The sequence below is a fragment of the Dendropsophus ebraccatus genome, chromosome 5 (assembly GCF_027789765.1).
Source record: "Dendropsophus ebraccatus isolate aDenEbr1 chromosome 5, aDenEbr1.pat, whole genome shotgun sequence".
NCBI classification, from domain to species: domain Eukaryota; kingdom Metazoa; phylum Chordata; class Amphibia; order Anura; family Hylidae; genus Dendropsophus; species Dendropsophus ebraccatus.
The window spans coordinates 5,949,089-5,969,495 of record NC_091458.1 but is presented as its reverse complement, the minus strand read 5'-3'; the positions used below and the strand labels follow the sequence as shown (position 1 = coordinate 5,969,495).

The 20,407-nt window shown below is 44.9% G+C and overlaps 1 protein-coding gene across 1 annotated transcript; it reads right to left on the bottom strand.

Moving 5' to 3' along the window:
• Positions 1-4,790: 4,790 nt before the first annotated feature.
• On the bottom strand, positions 4,791-20,235 carry LOC138792206 (uncharacterized). Its single transcript, XM_069969348.1, has 5 exons — positions 20,116-20,235; positions 18,817-18,993; positions 18,530-18,706; positions 18,243-18,419; positions 4,791-5,971 (listed from the first exon to the last, which is right to left on the bottom strand). The coding sequence occupies exons 1-5, from the start codon at positions 20,198-20,200 to the stop codon at positions 4,956-4,958; spliced, it is 1,632 nt and encodes a 543-aa protein (XP_069825449.1). The 5' UTR covers positions 20,201-20,235; the 3' UTR covers positions 4,791-4,955.
• Between the last annotated feature and the right edge of the window lie 172 nt (positions 20,236-20,407).

The following is a 20,407-nucleotide window of genomic DNA, read 5'->3' as shown; positions in this document are numbered from 1 at the left end:
CACTAGGAGGACTGGGGGTGACACAAGAGCTTACACCCTAGGAGGACTGGGGGGGACACAAGAGCTTACACACTAGGAGGACTGGGGGGGACATGAGCTTACACACTAGGAGGACTGGGGGGGCACAAGAGCTTACACACTAGGAGGACTGGGGGGGACACAAGAGCTTACACACTAGGAGGACTGGGGGGGACACAAGAGCTTACACACTAGAAGGACTGGGGGGACACAAGAACTTACACACTAGGAGGACTGGGGGTGACACAAGAGCTTACACACTAGGAGGACTGGGGGTGACACAAGAGCTTACACACTAGGAGGACTGGGGGTGACACAAGAGCTTACACACTAGGAGGACTGGGGGGACACAAGAGCTTACACACTAGGAGGACTGGGGGTGACACAAGAGCTTACACACTAGGAGGACTGGGGGGGACACAAGAGCTTACACACTAGGAGGACTGGGGGGGACACAAGAGCTTACACACTAGGAGGACTGGGGGGGGCACAAGAGCTTACACACTAGGAGGACTGGGGGGGACACAAGAGCTTACACACTAGGAGGACTGGGGGGGACACAAGAGCTTACACACTAGGAGGACTGGGGGGACACAAGAACTTACACACTAGGAGGACTGGGGGGGACACAAGAGCTTACACACTAGGAGGACTGGGGGGGACACAAGAGCTTACACACTTGGAGGACTGGGGGGACACAAGAGCTTACACACTAGGAGGACTGGGGGGGGGGGACACAAGAGCCTACACACTAGGAGGACTGGGGGGACACAAGAGCTTACACACTAGGAGGACTGGGGGGACACAAGAGCTTACACACTAGGAGGACTGGGGGGACACAGGAGCTTACAGACTAGGAGGACGGGGGGGAACACAAGAGCTTACACACTAGGAGGACTGGGGGGGACACTAGAGCTTACACACTAGGAGGACTGGGGGGGACACAAGAGCTTACACACTAGGAGGACTGGGGGGACACAAGAATTTACACAGAGGACTAAATGACACAAGAATCAGTATGGGCTAGCCATTGTACATACAATCGGAAAGTGCTTGGATGAGCCGGTCACCTGCCAGTCTCGGAGTACAGAGTACATGGCACTGGCAGATGTATAGAGTAGAAGATGAGGGGCCAGAAGAAGGGGAGACACATTAAGAGAATGTTATAAGCACGAAGAGATGAGTGTTTAGGAAAAGCTTGAAGCTGTGGGTGTTGAGAATGAGTCTGATGTCTTTGGTAAAGCGTCCAGAACTGGTGCAGCACGAGGGTGTCAGAGTTCGTTCTCTGTGTGTGAACTCGGCCAGAATAACCAATCAACTCTCTCTGGCCTAAGGGCCCTGTTGGTCATTGGTCATTCGCAAAATGGTCGCAATAGCGGTCGTTTGAGATCGTTAACCGTTAACGATTATGCAAACGATAATCGTCCTGTGGAATAGAGCCCTAAGGGTCCTTTTTCACAGACAGATTTATCTGACAGATTATAGAAGCCAAAGCCAGGAATGGATTTGAAAAGAAGAGAAACCCCCGCCTGCGAACTCGATATCTGGGTCAACTCCGACAACGCGGCTTCCTTACCCCCCTTCTCCTTTGTAGTCGCTGAATATGTGATCTCCTCTCTGGGGGCCGGGGTTAGCTGCCTATTGACTTGGTAACATGCCTCTCAGGAGACCTCTTTTGACCATCATCTACAAAGTACCACAGTGTCTGTTACGGCTCCCTCACGTCACCTAGTCCTCACCCTGCATCAGTTGCCGTCTCTTTCACCCTGCAGCAGGTAGCAGTGTTCGGGTGGTGGTGACATGATGACACTTGGCTCCCTCACACGCCCCCCGTTTGCCAAGCGCACCACACAGCCCAACACCCCTGTCAGCATAACAAAGGAGTCACCGGTATGGTTCCCACGTTGCTTCTTTCTCCCTGTGTCAGCATGCAGGGGGAAGTAAGGAACGTAAGACCACACAGGTGACTCGGACTATGGTAATGTTGGCCGGGGGGGGGGGGGGGTTGGGGGGTTGGGGATGCGCTTCTACCGGCATTCAGGTGCTGGCATTTGCACTATGAACGTGACTGGGCTGTGCGGTGTGCCATGGCTGACGGGGGGAGGTACTTATGGTGATGGCAGGGGGTTGCTGGGCTGTGTGTGGGGGGGTGCATTGTGATCGCTGCTGCTGACAGTCCTATGTTTACTGTGCAACAGTAATGACAGCAGTGGGCAGGAAAGAAAACTACACTGTGTTCCAAATTATTATGCAAAACGTGTTTAGGTGATAAGGTAAGAATTTTTGTGTGTGTCAGTTAAACTCATTGATGGTGATGTGTGTCAGGGCTCTTTATATCACTGAAAGCAATTGCAGACACCTGTGCTAATTAGCTTGGCAGGTGTGTCCAAATAAAGGCAAGACTACTTAAGAAGGCTGTTTCACATTATTAAGCAGCCTACATTTCGAGCCAAAATGGGAAAGAAAAAGGACCTGTCGGCTACTGAGAAGCAACAAGTTGTGGAGTGTTTAGGTCGAGGCATGACTACAATCAACATTGCCGAGACCCTTCATCATGATCATTGCATCAAGAAGTACTGTATGTAGCTGATTCCCAGCACACACGTGTGCACGCTGCTAAGGGAAAATTGAGGACTATTTTCAACAGGCAATTACGTCAGGTTAAAAGAGCAGCTGCAAAAATGCCTTGTCATAGCAGCAGACAAGTTTTTGAAGCTGTTGGTGCCTCCAACGTCCCCTGAACAACAATATGCAAGGTCCTTCAGAGGTTTGCAGCTGTGCGTAAGCCATCCTGTCAACTGCACACAAGCAGAAACGGCTTCAGTGGGCCAAACAATACATGAAGACTGACTTCACAACTGTTTTGTTCACCGAGTGCCGTGCAACGATTGATGGTCCAGATAGATGGAGTGGAGGATGGCTGGTTGATGGACACCCCATGCAAACACGGCTACGGCACCAACAAGGAGTAATGTTTTGGGCTGAAATCATGGGGAGAGAGATTGTCGGCCCCTTTAGGATCCCTGAAGGGATAAAGATGAACTCTATAATGTATGTGGAGTTTCTCAAACAGCACTTCCTGCCGTGGTTCAAGAATAAGCGTAGATTCCGCAGCAAGATCATTTTCCTGCATGATAATGCACCGTCTCATGCTGCAAATAACACATCTGCCTCTCTGGCCGCTATGGGCATAAAAGGGGACAAACTTATGGTGTGGCCCCCATGCTCCCCTGACCTCAACCCCATTGAGAACCTCTGGAGCATCATCAAAAGGAGTGTCTATGATGAAGGAAGGCAGTCTATGGTGGAGGGAGGCAGTTCAGATCTAACCAACAGCTCTGAGGGGATTCTGTCCTTATGCAAGACAATTGAAGCAGAAACCATCCAAAAACTGACAAATTCAATGGACGAGAGAGTTCAGAAGCTCCTTTCAAACAAGGGGTTCTATGTGCAAATATAAAACTGTTTGATTTCAGTTTGTAATAATTTGCTAATTCTTATAATGTCACAAATGACATTTGTTCTTAATAAAAATGAAAAGGTTAAAAACTCTGCTGTGCATAATAATTTAGAACATGCATTTTTAGTGTTTATTAAATATACTGTTATCATAGGCAGTTTGTTCAAAAAGCTTTCAATTATACTCGAACAGTTGATGACTGGAAAACTACAATGACTGCAATTTTGGAAAATATGAGAAAAATTGCATGTTGCATAATAATTTGGAACGCCATCTTGGCCATGGATCGGCTTTTAGGAAAACTTGTAACTCAGGAACAAAGGCAGTTAGAAATACAGGAGACAGCTCCAAATACTCAGGGGGGCTTAGTGAGTAAGACCAGTTAGGTTTGGGAGAATTTAATTTTTTAGCTTAAAACTACAAGAATATAGTTCCCTGTGCAGATGGAAACCTTTATATATGTTACAGGAGGAAGAAGGGAAAGGAGGGACATGATGGAAACCTATATATATGTTACAGGAGGAAGAAGGGAAAGGGGGACATGATGGAAACCGTTATATATGTTACAGGAGAAAGAAGGGAAAGGAGGACATGATGGAAACCTTTATATATGTTACAGGAGGGAAGAAGGGAAAGGGAGGACATGATGGAAACCTTTATATATGTTACAGGAGGGAAGAAGGGAAAGGGAGGACATGATGGAAACCTTTATATATGTTACAGGAGGAAGAAGGGAAAGGGAGGACATGATGTAAACCTTTATATATGTTACAGAAGGGAAGAAGGGAAAGGGGGGACATGATGGAAACCTTTATATATGTTACAGGAGGAAGAAGGGAAAGGGAGGACATGATGGAAACCTTTATATATGTTACAGGAGGAAGAAGGGAAAGGGAGGACATGATGTAAACCTTTATATATGTTACAGAAGGGAAAGGGGGAACATGATCGAAACAATGGTGGTAAGAAGGGAGAGGGGTAAGGGGATGATCAAAACATTTATATATGCTATACAACTGAAGAACCAGGGGCACAATAGAAACAACATACAGGAACAGGGACTCCTCTCTAAAACAGGAGTCCGTGCTGCTGTAGGTAGTGACTGGTGAGCCATGGACTGTACAGCACTCAGTAACAGTCACTGGGCCAGGAGCGGAGCACACAGGGAGTGGAGTGTATATAGCATCTCCAGTCTAATAACCTCTGGGCGGAGCTCTGCATGCGGCCTAATGACTGTCACTCATCGCTGCCCGCACAAGACAAAAAAAAAAAAGATTAAAAAAGTGAAACTTTTTTTTTAATAAAACCTTTTTATTTTTTTATGCAGTTCTGTCTCTGGTGGATATGTAATGGTTACAGGGCTGAACACATTGAGGTCTTACCACAAGAGGTTGTAATAGTGCTCCTCCTCCCCCACCCCATGTCTACCAAGTTGTGATTTATTATTAAAACATTTTCCACAATCTTAACATGGAAATTACTTCCCTCCTGTGTGACATCTTTTATGCAGAATAAGGCTTGATTCACTTGAAAAACTTGCGTTACATTCTGAACATGGATATAGCTGCCCTTTGTGAACTTTTACATGACTAACAAGATGGCATTTTAATGTAAAAATTCTCTCACATTCTGAACATGGGTACAGATTTCCGTTCTCCTGCTTTTCATGCATTGCTTCATGTGAACGAAGATTTGATTTTGATGTAAATGATTTTCCACATTTAGGACATAAATATGAAGGCTTCATAAATTTGGAGTGAGATTCCTGATGTTTAACAAGATCTGATTTTTGAGCAAAACGTTCCACGCACCGTGAACACGAATATGGATACTCGGCTGTGTGCAGTCTCTCATGTGACACAAGCTCAGAGTCATCTGTAAAACATTTCCCACATAGTGAACATGAATACTTCTTATTGTGACGACTTCTGTGCAATAAGAGATCTGAGCGTCTTGTAAACTCTTTCCCACATTCAACACAATGAAACTTTTTCCCGTCTTTCTGATCGGTCCTTGTAGTAACAACCAGTGATATGTCGGAAGGTTTCCTCAGATTAGGGGGATTATACGATAGATCGTCCCTTGTGTTAACAACCGGTGATTGGTCAGGAGAAGGTTCCTCATCATAAGGAGGATTATACAATAGATCTATACTTGTATTAATACGCTGTGATGGATGGGAAGGTTTTCTGAGATTAGGGGAATTATACGATAGATCGGTCCTTGTGGTACCAACCGGTGATGGATCAGAAGGTTTCCTGAGATTGGGGGGATTATACGATAGATCAGTCCTTGTGGTAACGACTGGTGATGGATCAGGAGAAGGTTCCTCTTGTTTAGGGGGATTATATGATAGACTTATAGTGCGACGTCCTGGATACACATTAATGGCCCGGCGGGTTTCTCTTGAGGGGAGCTGAAAGACTTCTTCATCTTCTACTTCAAATTTTAGTGACAACATGAAGTTTCCATCAGTCGCATTACTGGGATTTTCTGTTTGGATTAAAAAAAAAATAATAATAATAATTAAATACATTTTCAATCCACTCTTGTATTTAGCTCAAAAACCTGTAAACAAAATACAAGATAGACTGTAGATAGCTGATATAGCCTCGGCGCAGGACTTGCAAGACATACTCTCCAGTATTATTCATAAAATTGGTTTAATGAGCAACGCGTTTCGGTGACGTACTGCCGCCTTTATCAAGCTCCTACATCATGTATACAAATGATCCTTTTTATACACTCCATTAGGTTCTGTGACCTCCCACCTAAGGGGCGGGGGCCAGTGTCACATGACTTCATGGGTATCACATGACTTCATGGGTATCACATGACTTCATGGGTATCCCATGACTTTGCAATTTCACATGACTTCCAAGATTTACCGTCTCCGTATGTACTCGTAGTGGCCGTGCGCCGAACCGTGCAACTCCGAGACGTCACATCCGCTGACGTCAGTGGGTGGAATCCCGGGTTGCTGACTTACTGTGAGCTGGAAGGTGTCACGCAGCCTTGGTCGGTGGAAACAGCTGGATCATTGGTTCCTCGCCCGACGAACGTCACCACATCAGATCTCACAGCAAGTCAGCTTATCAGGGAATAGAGCCACCCACATCGCCGCCCGATGGACTACGGACTTGCCGACCTGTAGGCACACGAGCACATGCGACCGATGAGCAATCGGAGACAATACATACTAAAAACTAAAATTGTGTAGAAAAAAATATATAAAAACCTAATGAACCTAATCTAATGGACCTAAAAAAGCACATTCAATTGTAAAGAGGCATATAAAATCATACAATATAAAATACATAGTGACACATGAATGTATCAACAGATTAATCAGTAATTACAATAATTGCACCAAAAAAAAAAAATTTAAATTAATCAAAATTAAGAATTGGAAGGCAAGCAATCTATCTGCAGGCCATAAAATCTCAGATCCCCGATTCTAGCGCTTCATTCAGACCATCGGGAACTAACGTTTTCAGCTTAAAAATCCAGAACGCTCCCCTTCTATTTAGGGCCTTATATCTATTGATCTCACTCATCTGTATTTGCTCTAACAGCATCACACTGATGCAACTGAAGTTCCCCTGTTGGAATTCATGGAGGTGTCGGGACACACTGTGCTTCAAAAAATGTGAGTTAGCATTAAACCGATGGCCTGTGAGTCTTCTTCTCAGTGCCTGCGTGGTCCTCCCAACGTATTGAAGGCCACACTCACACTCGAGAAGATAAATCACAATCAGAGCCACAGTTTAAAATCGGAATAAATATTAAAAACCTCACCTGTAACGTTAGATTTAAAACATTGTGCCTGGTCTTTTATGCTTGAACAGCATAAACATCCCCTATTCATACATTTGGATACTCTTCCCTTTGTTTTTAGTCCTGATTTGACTGGTCTTTTACCTTTTATCCTACTGGGGGCAAGGATGTTTTTTAATGTTTTTCCCCTTCTGAAGGTAATTCTGGGTTTCTCGGGGATGGTAGTCTTGAGGATAGGATCCTTGAGGAGAATTTTCCAGTTGCGCTCGAGTGCTTTTCTTATCTCTCTATTGTGAGAATTGAAACTCGTAATGAAATTCGACTTATAGTCGGTATTACTATTTTTGTTTCTTTTTTCTCTCTTTGGATAAAGAATTTCTTTCTGCGGCTCTCTTAACCCCTTAGTGACCGCCGATACGGCTTTCTACGGCGGTCACTAATGGTCCTTATTCTGCTGCCATCAGCTTTTTACGGCGATGGCAGAGAATAAGGCTGTGGGGCCGAGACGGCCCCCACCCCATCCCCCCGGCTACCGGAGGTAGCTGAGGGGTTGGGGCAGTGTGTGGGGTCCGTCCCGGCCCCCCCCCTTACCGACAATCGCCGCTATTAACGTTATAGCGGCGACCGTCGGTAAAGGAGATTACCGGTGCCGCCGCCGCCTTTCATCTCCCCCCGCCGTGAATCTACGGCGGGGGGAGATGAAATAAGTGTCCCCCAGACCTCAGATCAGCCCCCCCTAGTGCCCCAATAACTAACCCCCCTCCCCCTGCGGCCATCATTTCCAAGATGGCCGCCGCCATCGCTGTGAACCGACTAATGTCGGTTCACAGCGATGTAAAAGTTAAAATGAATGAAAGCCCCATGCTCTCCGCCACCGGAGGTAGCGGAGAGCATGGGGCAGTCATCGGGGACCCCCCTGTTTGGTCCCGGTACAAGCGATCAGCGGTATATACTATATACCGCTGATCGCTTGTGCCATGTGCATCCAGGCACTTTTTATCCCCTGTCACCATGAATGATTGGTGACAGGGGATAAAAAGTGATGTCCCCCCACCCCCCAAGTCACCCCCCCTTCCCCATATACTCACTGGATCCACGGAGCTCCTTCCTCCTCGACGTCCTGGCTGGTTATGAAGTGCGCATGCGCTTCACAACCAGCCAACTCTGAAAATTTAAAGTGACAGAGACCAATTTGGTCTCTGTCACTGAACTATGATTACTGAGATAGAAAATATCACAGTAATCATAGTAATACAGTGAAAATGAATATGTAAAGTACAAAAAGTGACAAACATACAAAAAAATAAAACACACACTTTTTATTATAGTAATAATTGCAGTTTACTCCCAAATTACCCCTAACCCCTCCCCAAATTACCCGTAACCGCCGCACGTTGCCCGTAACCACCGCACGTTGCCCGTAACCACCGCACGTTGCCCGTAACCACCGCACGTTGCCCGTAACCACCACAAATTGCCAGTGACCCCCTCCCGATTGCCCGTAACCACCCCAAATTACATGTACCCACCCCAGATTACCTATAAGCTTATCAGTTTATCAGTAACAATCCCAGATTGTCTGTAACCCTTCCAGGTTGCACATAACCCCCCAGGTTCCCCGTAATCATGCCAGATTACATGTAACCCCCCCCCAGATTGCACGTAACCACCGCGTGTTGCCTCTGACCACGCCACGATGCCTCTGACCACCGCACATCGCCTCTGACCACCGCACGTCGCCTCTGACCACCGCACGTCGCCTCTGACCACCGCACGTCGCCTCTGACCACGCCACAGCGCCTCTGACCACCCCAAATTGCCAATGACCCCCTCCAGATTGCGGTGCCCATGCCAGATAACAATTATCCACCCCAGATTGCCTATAAGAACTTCAGTTTATCCGTAACCACCCCACATTGCCCGTAACCACCCCACGTTGCCCGTAACCACCCCAGATTGTCAGTAAGCACTGCAGGTTGCCCGTAACCACCCCACGTTGCCCGTAACCACCCCAGATTGTCTGTAAGCACTGCAGGTTGCCCGTAACCACCCCACGTTGCCCGTAACCACCCCAGATTGTCTGTAAGCACTGCAGGTTGCCCGTAACCACCCCACGTTGCCCGTATCCACCCCAGATTGTCTGTAACCAGCCCACGTTGCCTGTAACCAGCCCACATTGCCTGTAACCACCCCAGGTTGCCGTAACCACCCCAGGTTGCCGTAACCACAGCAGGTTGCCCGTGACCACCCCATGTTGTCCGTAACCACCCCAGATTACCTGTAACCACCTCAGGTTGCCCATAACCACCCCAGCTTGCCCGTGACCACCCCACATTACCTGTAATCTAATTTTTTTTATTCTATTTTAGTAACTGCGCTATTCTAATAACCATTACTAGCTGCAATTTTGCTCCTGTAAATTGGCGGTCCTTCCCTTCTGAGCCCTGCTGTGTGCCCATACAGTGGTTTATGCCCACATATGGGGTACCGTTGTACTCAGGAGAACCTGCGTTACAGATTTTGGGGTACGTTTTCTCTCCTGTTCCTCGTCAAATTGAGAAATTTCAAACTAAACCAACATATTATTGGAAAAATTAGAGTTTTTCATTTTTACTGGCCAATTTTGAATACTTTCCTCTAATACCTGTGGGGTAAAAATGGTCACCACACCCCAAGATGAATTCTTTGAGGGGTGCACTTTCCAAAATGGGGTGACTTTTGGGGGGAATCTATTCTGCTGACACTACAGGGGCTCTGCAAACGCACCTGCCGCTCAGAAACTTCTTCAGAAAAATCTGCACTGAAAATGCTAATTGGCGCTCCTTCCCTTCTGAGCCCGGCTGTGTGCCCATGCAGTGGTTTATGCCCACATATGGGGTACCGTTCTACTCAGGAGAACCTGCTTTACATATATTGGGGTGACATTTCTCTCCTGTTCCTCGAGAAATTGAGAAATTTCAAACTAAAGGAACATATTATTGGAAAAAATCGAGTTTTTCATTTTTACTGTCTACTTTTGAATACTTTCCTCAAACACCTGTGGGGTCAAAATGCTCACCACACCCCAAAATAAATTCTTTGAGGGGTGCACTTTCTAAAATCGGGTGACTTATTGGGAGATTTTACTCTGCGGACACTACAGGGGCTCTGCAAACGCACCTGGCGCTCGGAAACTTCTTCAGCAAAATCTGCATTGAAAAAGCTAATTGGCGCTCCTTTCCTTCTGAGCCCTCCTGTGTGCCCATGCAGTGGTTTATGCCCACATATGAGGTACCTTTTCACTTAGGAGAACCTGCGTTACAAATTTTGGGGTACTTTTTTCCTCTTGTTCCTCATAAAATTGAGAAATTTCAAACTAAAAGAACATAATATTGGAAAAATTTGAGTTTTTCATTTTTACTGTCTACTTTTGAATACTTTCCTCTAATACCTGTGGGGTCAAAATGGTCACCACACACCAAGATGAATACTTTGAGGGGTGCACTTTCCAAAGTGGAGTGACTTATGGCGAGATTTTACTCCGCTGGCACTACAGGGGCACTGCAAACGCACCTGGCGCTCGGAAACTTCTGCAGCAAAATCTGCATTGAAAAAGCTAATTGGCGCTCCTTCCCTTCTGAGCCCTCCTGTGTGCCCATGCAGTGGTTTATGCCCACATATGGGGTACCATTGTACTCAGGAGAACCTGCGTTACAAATTTTGGGGTACTTTTTTCCTCTTGTTCCTCGTGAAATTGAGAAATTTCAAACTAAACGAACATATTATTGGAAGAATTCGAGTTTTTCATTTTTACTGTCTTCTTTTGAATACTTTCCTGTAATACCTGTGGGGTCAAAATGGTCACCACACACCAAGATGAATTCTTTGAGGGGTGTACTTTCCAAAATGGGGTGACTTATGGGGGTTTTTCTCTCTGCTGACACTACAGGGGCACTGCAAACGCACCTGGCGCTCAGAAACTTCTTCAGCAAAATTTGCATTGGAAAAGCTAATTGGCGCTCCCTTCCTTCTGAGCCCTGCTGTGTGCCCATACAGTGGTTTACGCCCACATATGGGGTACCGTTGTACTCAAGAGAACCTGCATTACAAATTTTGGGGTGCTTTTTGTCTCATATTCCTTTTGAAAATGAGAAACTTTAATCTAAACGTATATATTATTGGAAAATTAAAATTTTCAATTTTTTTACTGCCTAATTGTGAATACTTTCCTCCAGCCCCTGTAGGGTTAAAATGCTCATTATACCCCTAGATTAATTCTTTAAGGTGTGTAGTTTCCAAAATGGGGTCACTTATGGGGGTTTTCAGGATACCAGACTTCTAAATCCATTTAAAAAAAGAACTGGTCCCTAAAAAAATCAGTTTCACGAAAATGTGATAATTTGCTGATAAATTTCTAAGCCCCATAACACCCTAAAAAAGTAAAATATGTTTACCAAATTATGCCAGAATAAAGAAGACATATTGGTAATGTGACTTAGTAACTAATTTATGTGCTACGACTTTCTTTTTTTAGAAGCAGAGAATTTCAAAGTTCATAAAATGCTAATTTTTTCAATTTTTCATGATATTTTGATGTTTTTCACAAAAAACACACAAAATAGCAGGGTGGATAAAAATCAATGATTTTTTTAAAAAAATCAAAAAAATCGGATTTTTTTGATTTAAATCGGATTTTTTTGATTTAAATCGGATTTTTTTCAATAAACTGCTTTTTGAGGAAAATATTTTACCATCCAAAGGTTCTTCCATCATGAGATAAAGCGGAGTTGTTTAACTCAGTAGAATAAAGGCTGTATATGTTCTCAAATGTTACAACACAGAGTTGAGAAAAAGACCTTAATCCTATTGTTCTACAAACCTATGAATACAGAATCATCCCCTTCAGTACCAAGTCCAAGAAGTTAGACAATATGTTTCTGATTGTTTGGACTATTTTTTTTTTTTTTTGTTTAGCCAAATTAGTTAACATGGATGTTTGTTTAAGCAAATAACGTATGCTGCAATGTTGTTATTGTTTCAGTTGAATAAATCCATTTAAATTGTTATTAAGTTCAGGATTATTTTTCTCCTTCCTAAGTACAACAGAACAGTGGTGTCCAAATATGAATGATTAACCCATTAAACTGGGGAGAAAAAAATAATATAAAAAGTGATTCTAAAAATCTTCATCTACTTGCATGTTAAAGTAGCAAGAACTAGTTTAGGTAGAAACTTTGATTTAAATCACTGATTTAAATCAAGCCTTCCGGACTAGTGATTTAAATCGTGATTTAAATCGTGATTTAAATCAGTTTGATTTAAAACAAATCCACCCTGCAAAATAGTGACCAAATTTTGCCACTAACATAAAGTGCCATATGTCACGAAAAAACAATCTCAGAATCGCTAGCATACGTTAAAGCATCACTGAGCTATAAGAGCATAAAGTGAGACAGGTCAGATTTTGAAAAATTAGCCTGGTCATTAAGGCCCAAACTAGCTGCAGCACGAAGGGGTTAAATTAGATTTATAAGCTGCGGAAAGAAGGGCTTTAGGATAACCCTTTTGTTTAAATCTATTTTGCAAGGTTCTGGCTTGTTTTTTGAAAACATCGGTAGAGCTACAATTCTTACGGATGCGTCTATATTGGTTAAACGGGATATTATAGATCCACTTCTTGTAGTGGGCGCTATGGAAATCGAGGTAGCTATTTGTATCTACCTTTTTAAAATGGGTACTTTTTTAGAATTTTTTCTTGTTCTTTTAGCACCTCTATATCTAAAAACACCATTTTTGGGGGGTCTATATGGGCTGTAAATTGCAGCCCCCAATTATTGGAGTTGAGATGCTCCACAAACGATTGTGCAGATGATCCGTCCCCCTTCCATATGACAAAGAGGTCATCTATGTACCTCTTATAATAGATGACATGGTCATGATACCATGGGGAACCGTATATATACAGAGACTCGAACCCGCCCATAAAGATGTTAGCGTAACTGGGCGCGGTGATAAACGACCCCTGCATAAGTGAAGATATTATGGGTAAGTATGAATTCGAGTCCTCGAACCAAAAAATCGATTTGACTCTGATCATACTTGCCCTCCTTCCCTAAAGCTTCAGAGACTGCTTGTAGTCCCAAGGAATGCTCGATATTTGAGTATAGGGCCGTTACGTCTAAAGATATGAGTAGGTAGGAGGGATCCCACTCAATGTCATAGAGATCACATATTAGAGAGGTGGAATCTCTGAGGTATGACGGCATTTTAGTAACAATCTCCTGGAGGTGCAGGTCAATGAAATGAGATAGTTGACTTGTGAGGGACCCAATGCCCGATATAATCGGCCTGCCAGGTGGATGCTCCTCATTTTTATGAACTTTAGGCAGATGAAAGTAAAAAGCCATATTGGGAGAATCCACCTGGAGGAATCTTTTTTCTTTTTTGTTTAGAATACCCATTCTAGCTGAATCATCGATCAGCTTTGAATATTCACTATGGAACGTGGCAGAAGGGTCTTTATCTAAGACCTCATAGTAGGCGCTGTCTGATAGAATCCGTAAGGCTTCCTGATGGTAATCCTCGGCATCCTGGATAACTATTGACCCTCCCTTGTCCGCCGATCTAATAACTGTCTACGGAGACAGTAAATCTTGGAAGTCATGTGAAATTGCAAAGTCATGTGATACTATGAAGTCATGTGATACTCATGAAGTCATGCGACTCTGGCCCCTGCCCCTTAGGTGGGAGGTCACAGAACCTAATGGAGTGTATAAAATGGATCATTTGTATACATGATGTAGGAGCTTGATAAAGGCGACAGTACGTCGCCGAAACGCGTTGCTCATTAAACCAATTTTATGAATAATACTGGAGAGTACGTCTTGCAAGTCCTGCGCCGAGGCTATATCAGCTATCTACAGTCTATCTTGTATACACATTTGGCAAGTATCGGCATCTAGACGGGGGCCGACCACTACCACTGTTTGCCTGGCTGCGGACTTCTGTGTTAAATTGGGCTTTGCTAGTGTTGTGCCTATCGTACACAAAACACGAGAAGGTTAGTCTACAACTTGCTTTTTATATTGGAAATTCCACTCCATTGAGCTACTACACTATATGAGCGCCCCTCTCTGTTCATGTTTGTCCGTTCTTCTCTGTAAGCAAAATGGCACCAATGATTCACCTTTCCCTTCTTGCTGTTTACTGTATCTAACCAACAGTTACAAGAATATAATCACCCAAATGTGCAGTGTCCATATATATAGATGCAGTCCGAGGTTAAGCACAATCTCCTTGGCTCCAGGCGAGCTCCACGTGCGGCTCTACATAGAAGGTGTTGGCGTTAGGAAGATGCTGCTTGTCTGTGACGTTTCAAGAGTTTCCTCTCTTTGTAAAGCAAGGAAGGACACCCTAATGCTGACACCCTCTATGTTTTGCTTGAGCCTCCCCCATACTCTGGAACTCACTACCCCGACACATCTGGCTCTCACCCACCATCAAGTCTTTCAAAAGTAACCTAAAAAACCCATCTCTTCAAACACGATACAACCTACAATAACTCTGCATCACACTTGACTGGCTGCACTTTACCTCCTGTTTTTCTCCCCGTACCTTATAAATTGTAAACCCTCGCGGGCAGGGTGCTCTTCCCCATGTACCAGTTGGCCATTTGCCTTTATGTAATGTGTTTTTGATCTTGTATTGTTCCGATTCGGACTGCATCTATATAGATGGACACTGCATATTTAGGTGATTATATTCTTGTAACTATTGGCTATATACAGTAAACAGCAAGAATGGAAAGGTGAGTCGTTGGTGCACTTCTTTGCTTATTGGACTATGGTCCAGGAATGACAAGCTCCTAGGGTAAATAAGCAAAGTTCACAGCAGCACAAACCAAAAAATAGAATAAGGCGGGTGCCCGTCTTACCACTCCGGCCCAGGGGCGGCAGCAAATCCAAAAGAACGTTGAGAGACAGCACTTCCAAAGCAATAAGTGGAATTTTATTGACACACCAGTGCACAACGTTTCGGCTGTATTAGCCTTTCTCGCGCACTGGTGTGTCAATAAAATTCCACTTATTGCTTTGGAAGTGCTGTCTCTCAACGTTATTTTGAAGCTCCTAGGGTACACACCTTACCGAGGAAGAGTGTGAGCAGTATATGTTGTTTCTTGACTCAAAATCCAGTCCTGGATCCCCTCCTCTTCTCCCTCTATACAGCCCCCATGGGACAGATAAGCAGCAGGTCTGGCCTTCAATACGATCTCTACGATAATGAACCCTGCTATACACCTCCTCCCGTGACATCACCCCCTGCTATACACCTCCTCCCGTGACATCACCCCTGGATTCCTATAAAACCCCAGTGACTGTCTATCTGCTTTCTCTAATATTAGCACCTCTGTATTTCTCAATCTTTCCAAAACTGAACTTCTTGTATTCCCTTCCTCTAACCAACCTGAACCCAACATCTCATAATCAGTCTGTGGTACTAGCATCACTCCTGTGCATCAAGCTCAATGCCTGGGGTAAGGCTGGACTTGGATCTTATTTTTTTTACTCCCTAGTTCTTGCAGCTCCTGCCACCTACATCTCAAAAACGTCTCCAGAATCCACCCATTTCTCACCCCTGACACAGCTCAGACTCTTACTGTGACCCTGACCCATTCTCATCTACTGTAACTCCCTACTAATCTCGCTTCCTTACCCTTAAACTCCAGTCCATCCTGAATGCAGCAGCCAGACTTGTCCTTTCCAGCCATTACACAGATGTCTCCCCCCTGTGCCAGTCACACTCACCCATAAAGATGTCCATAATTCTGCCCTCCATACATCTCCTCCCTCATCTCTACCTACCATCCTACCTGTCCTCTACCTTTTGCTAATGATTTTACACTTAAATCTTCCATTATCAGAACCTCTCGCTCCGGCCTCCAGGACTGCTACCCCAGTTTTCTGGACGCTTTACCCAAAAACATCAGACTCATTCCCAACACCCACAGCTTCAAGCCGCCATAAATGCTCATCTCTTCAGGCATATAACATTTCCTAAACTTGTCTACTTTTACTCTATATCTCCTACGGTTACAACCTTGTCCTCGTCTGCTGGGAGATTCTTTCCCTTTAACCATCTTAAAGAGAACCTATCATCTAAATTTCACTGTCCCTAATATTAAAGTATATCTTTCCCTAAGTCTATCTATGAAGATACAGACTGCCTTTGCTGTCTGTATCTTATGCCTTACCTACTCTTTCATTTCTGTGTAAGCAAGGCCGGGCGCCGCCATCTTGATGACGTCATTTGCGTTCCACCGTTGGAACGCAAGTTGCGTCATCAAGATGGCGGCGCCCGGCCTTGCTTGCACAGAAACAGAGGATTAGGTAAAGTAGAAGATACAGACTGTAAAGGCAGTCTGTATCTTCATGAAGTCTATTTATGAAGATACAGACTGCCTTTTCAGTCTGTATCTTATGCCTTACCTACTACTTTGTGCCGGTGCAGCAGGGCCGGCGCCGCCATCTTGATTACGTCTTTGCGTTCCACTGCTGGAACGCAATTTACGTCATCAAGATGGCGGCGCCGGCCTTGCTGCACAGAACAGAGTAAGTAAAGTAGAAGATACAGACTGTAAAGGCAGTCTGTATCTTCATGAAGTCTATTTATGAAGATACAGACTGTCTTTACAGTCTGTATCTTCTACTTTACCTAATCCTCTGTTCTGTGCAGCAAGGCCGGCGCCGCCATCTTGATGACGTAACTTGCGTTCCAGCGGTGGAACGCAAAGACTAAATCAAGATGGCGGCGCCGGCCCTGCTGCACCCGCACAGAGTAGTAGGTAAGGCATAAGATACAGACTGCAAAGGCAGTCTGTATCTTCATAAATAGACTTCATGAAGATACAGACTGCCTTTACAGTCTTATACTTTACCTAATCCGCTTGTTTGGTGTAGCTAGGCCGGGGGGGGGGGGGGGGGGGGGGGCGCGCCATCTTGAAGACGTAACTTGCGTTATGACGAGAGTTTCCTGTCTCGCGCCGGCTCTTTTGAAAAGAGCCGTCGCGAGGCAGGAAAGTAAAACAGGAATATTTAAAAAACGCAGCTTTAAAATTAATTAATTATATTTACAAATATTGTAAAAATTAGGATTTACATCTAATTAGGGGATAAAAAAAAATTCATTTTCGCCCGTGATTGGTTCTCTTTAAGTTCTTGGATATTTTGAGGTCCTCCTTGACCTATGCGGCATATGGTACAAGTAGAAAGCATCACTTCAGAGGTCTCCAGCTCAGCATTATCTTCTTTGGGTGTTCTGTGTGGTTTTTAACCAACTCTTGTATGATTCCCTCATCAGTTTTCCTCTTAACATTAAGAACTGTTGAAGCCAGGATACCAGGGTCCTCAGAGGTATTCTTCTACTCCTTAGACTGCTTGTGCCCAGTGATAACAGCATTCCTGGGCTGCTCAGACAGACAGTTCACTTGTTCTATCCTTGGACGGACGGCGGAATCGGCCCGTGCATAGAATGGAGTCTATGGCACGGGTGGAGACACGCACGGCTGCCAGAGTCTGCGAGCTGTGGAATCTGCAACAGGTTTTCCGTCGTGATTCCATAGTGTGCAGGTACCCTAAGACAGGAGTTAAGGCTATTTTTGAGTAGACACATGTGCTTCCAGTGCGAGGTCAGATCAGGCGAGTAAGACAGGACGTCTTCTACATATACCACCGAACAGACATGCAAACATTGACTGAAAAGCTTGACGAGATACTCAGTGTTCATCATTATTGGTTGTCTTACATTTTTGGTTCTATAATTTTGTTTAGACTCCAGTAGTGAGGATCCAAAACGGATTTCAGCTTGGGGGAAATTTCTAATTAACCCCCCTCTCCAAGTTCTCTGTAATGTATTCAGACATATCTTGGGTTTTAGAAGAAAAAGCAGGTGAACCCTCCCACAAGAAGAAAAAGTTCCAAGGGACTCCCTGTGCAAATTTATTATTCCATACCTGGGGTAGCATCTCCCGGAGTCTCCTCCTTCTTCACCTTAGTCATACACGGGTGATGGCCCCACAAGCTTTCATCTTCTTCTTCCTCCACTTTAATCTTGTGATTTCCCTCTGGACAGTCCTGGGAATACAGAGGACGGGGACATCTCTCTGCTGGATTTCTCCTCCTGGATCCATCTGTAGGGAAGACACAGGGACTGAATACAAGACCTCCCGTATACTCCTCTATATACCATACACTAATCTCACCACCTGTGTTTTCTCTGTGTAACTCCATTATACCATACCTGGGGTAGCATCTCCCGGCATCTCCTCCTCCTTCACCTCACTCGTACACCAGGGATTACTTCTCATCCTCTCTTTTTCTTCATCCTCCTCTTTAATCCTGTGATTTCCCTCCGGACAGTCCTGGGAATACAGAGGACGGGGGCATCTCTCTGCTGGATTTCTCCTCCTGGATCCATCTGTAGGTTAGACACAGGGACTGAATAGAACACCACCCGTATACTCATCTATATACCGTACACCTCTCTCACCACCTTTGACTTCCCTGTGTAACTCCATTATACCATACCTGGGGTAGCATCTCCCGGCATCTCCTCCTCTTTCACCTCACTCATACATCGGGGATCGCCCCTCATCCTCTCTTTTTCTTCATCCTCCACTTTAATCTTGTGATATCCCTCCGGACAGTCCTGGGAATACAGAGGACGGGGAAATCTCTCTACAGGATTTCTCCTCCTGGATCCATCTGTAGGGAAGAAACGGACTGAATACAAGATCTCCCGTATACTTCTCTATATACTGTACACTTCTCTCACCACCTTCCATTCCAGGTTATATATATCAGACACCAGTGCAAAACCAGAGAGTTCTGTCAAGGTCAGAGCTGAACCCAGCAAATACATACAGCCTAGATACCAGCAGTGTTGCTGTATACATCTCCACTTATCCGCAACATTTGCTGGGACAGGGACTCTACCCTCAGTCCAGAGAATGTCCGCTGACTGGTAAGACCCAGAGTGTATGTCTGCTGCTCAGTACACAGTGTCTATAGTAATATATAGCACCATGCAGAATATGTAAGGACAGAGAGACCCAGACACAGAGCTGCTGTTCTATACACACACTCGGCTGTCACTCCTTACTTGATTGTCTAGCTGTGTGCACTGGCCCTTTAAAGGAGAAGTCTGGCGACAATCATTATTAACGTATTGAGTTGCCCACCAAAAGTTATACGAATTCCCAATATACACTTATTATGGGAAATGCTTATAAAGTGCTTTTTTTCCCTGCACTTACTACTGCATCAAGGCTTCACTTCCTAGATAACATGGTGATGTCACTTCCTGGATAACATGGTGATGTCACTTCCTGGGTAACATGGTAATGTCACGACCCGACTCCCAGAGCTGTGCGGGCTGTGGCTGCTGGAGAGGATGATGGCAGAGGGACGCTGAGGGACACAGGGCACTGGAGGAACACTGAGCATCCCCTTGCCATCATCATCTTCAGCAGCCACAACCTGCACAGCTCTGGGAGTCTGGTCGGTACATCACCATTTTATCCATGCAGTAGTAAGTGCAGGGGAAAAAAAAGCACTTTATAAGCATTTCCCGTAAGAAGTGTATATTGGTGATTTGTATAACTTTTGAGGGGCAATACAATACTTTTATAAAAAAAATTGCCGGACTTCACCTTTAAGAATCAGCGGGCAAAGAAGAAGCATGGAAGTGGATGTGGGCACAGGGTGGTCCACATCACTTCTGAGCCTTCACTTCCTTCAGCTTCCCAACATGGCATTAATAAGTCTACAACATGGCCACCAGTGGCAGCCTGTGCCAGCAGTAATGGGGAGTAAGTCTCCTCTTACCCGGTAATGTGAGGGGCAGCTGATCCTCCATCATGACCTCCTTGTACAGATCCTTGTGTCCTTCTACATACTCCCACTCCTCCATGGAGAAATAGACGGTGACGTCCTGACACCTTATAGGAACCTGACACACACAATGATGGCGTCATCCTCCAGACACCTCCCACCTTGGTGTTATATGTCCCAGCATTCCCAGCAGCATTGCTCACCTCTCCAGTCAGGAGCTCAGTCATCCTGGTGGTCAGTTCTAGGATCTTCTGCTCATGGATCAGTGATGGAGGTGGAGGATCTG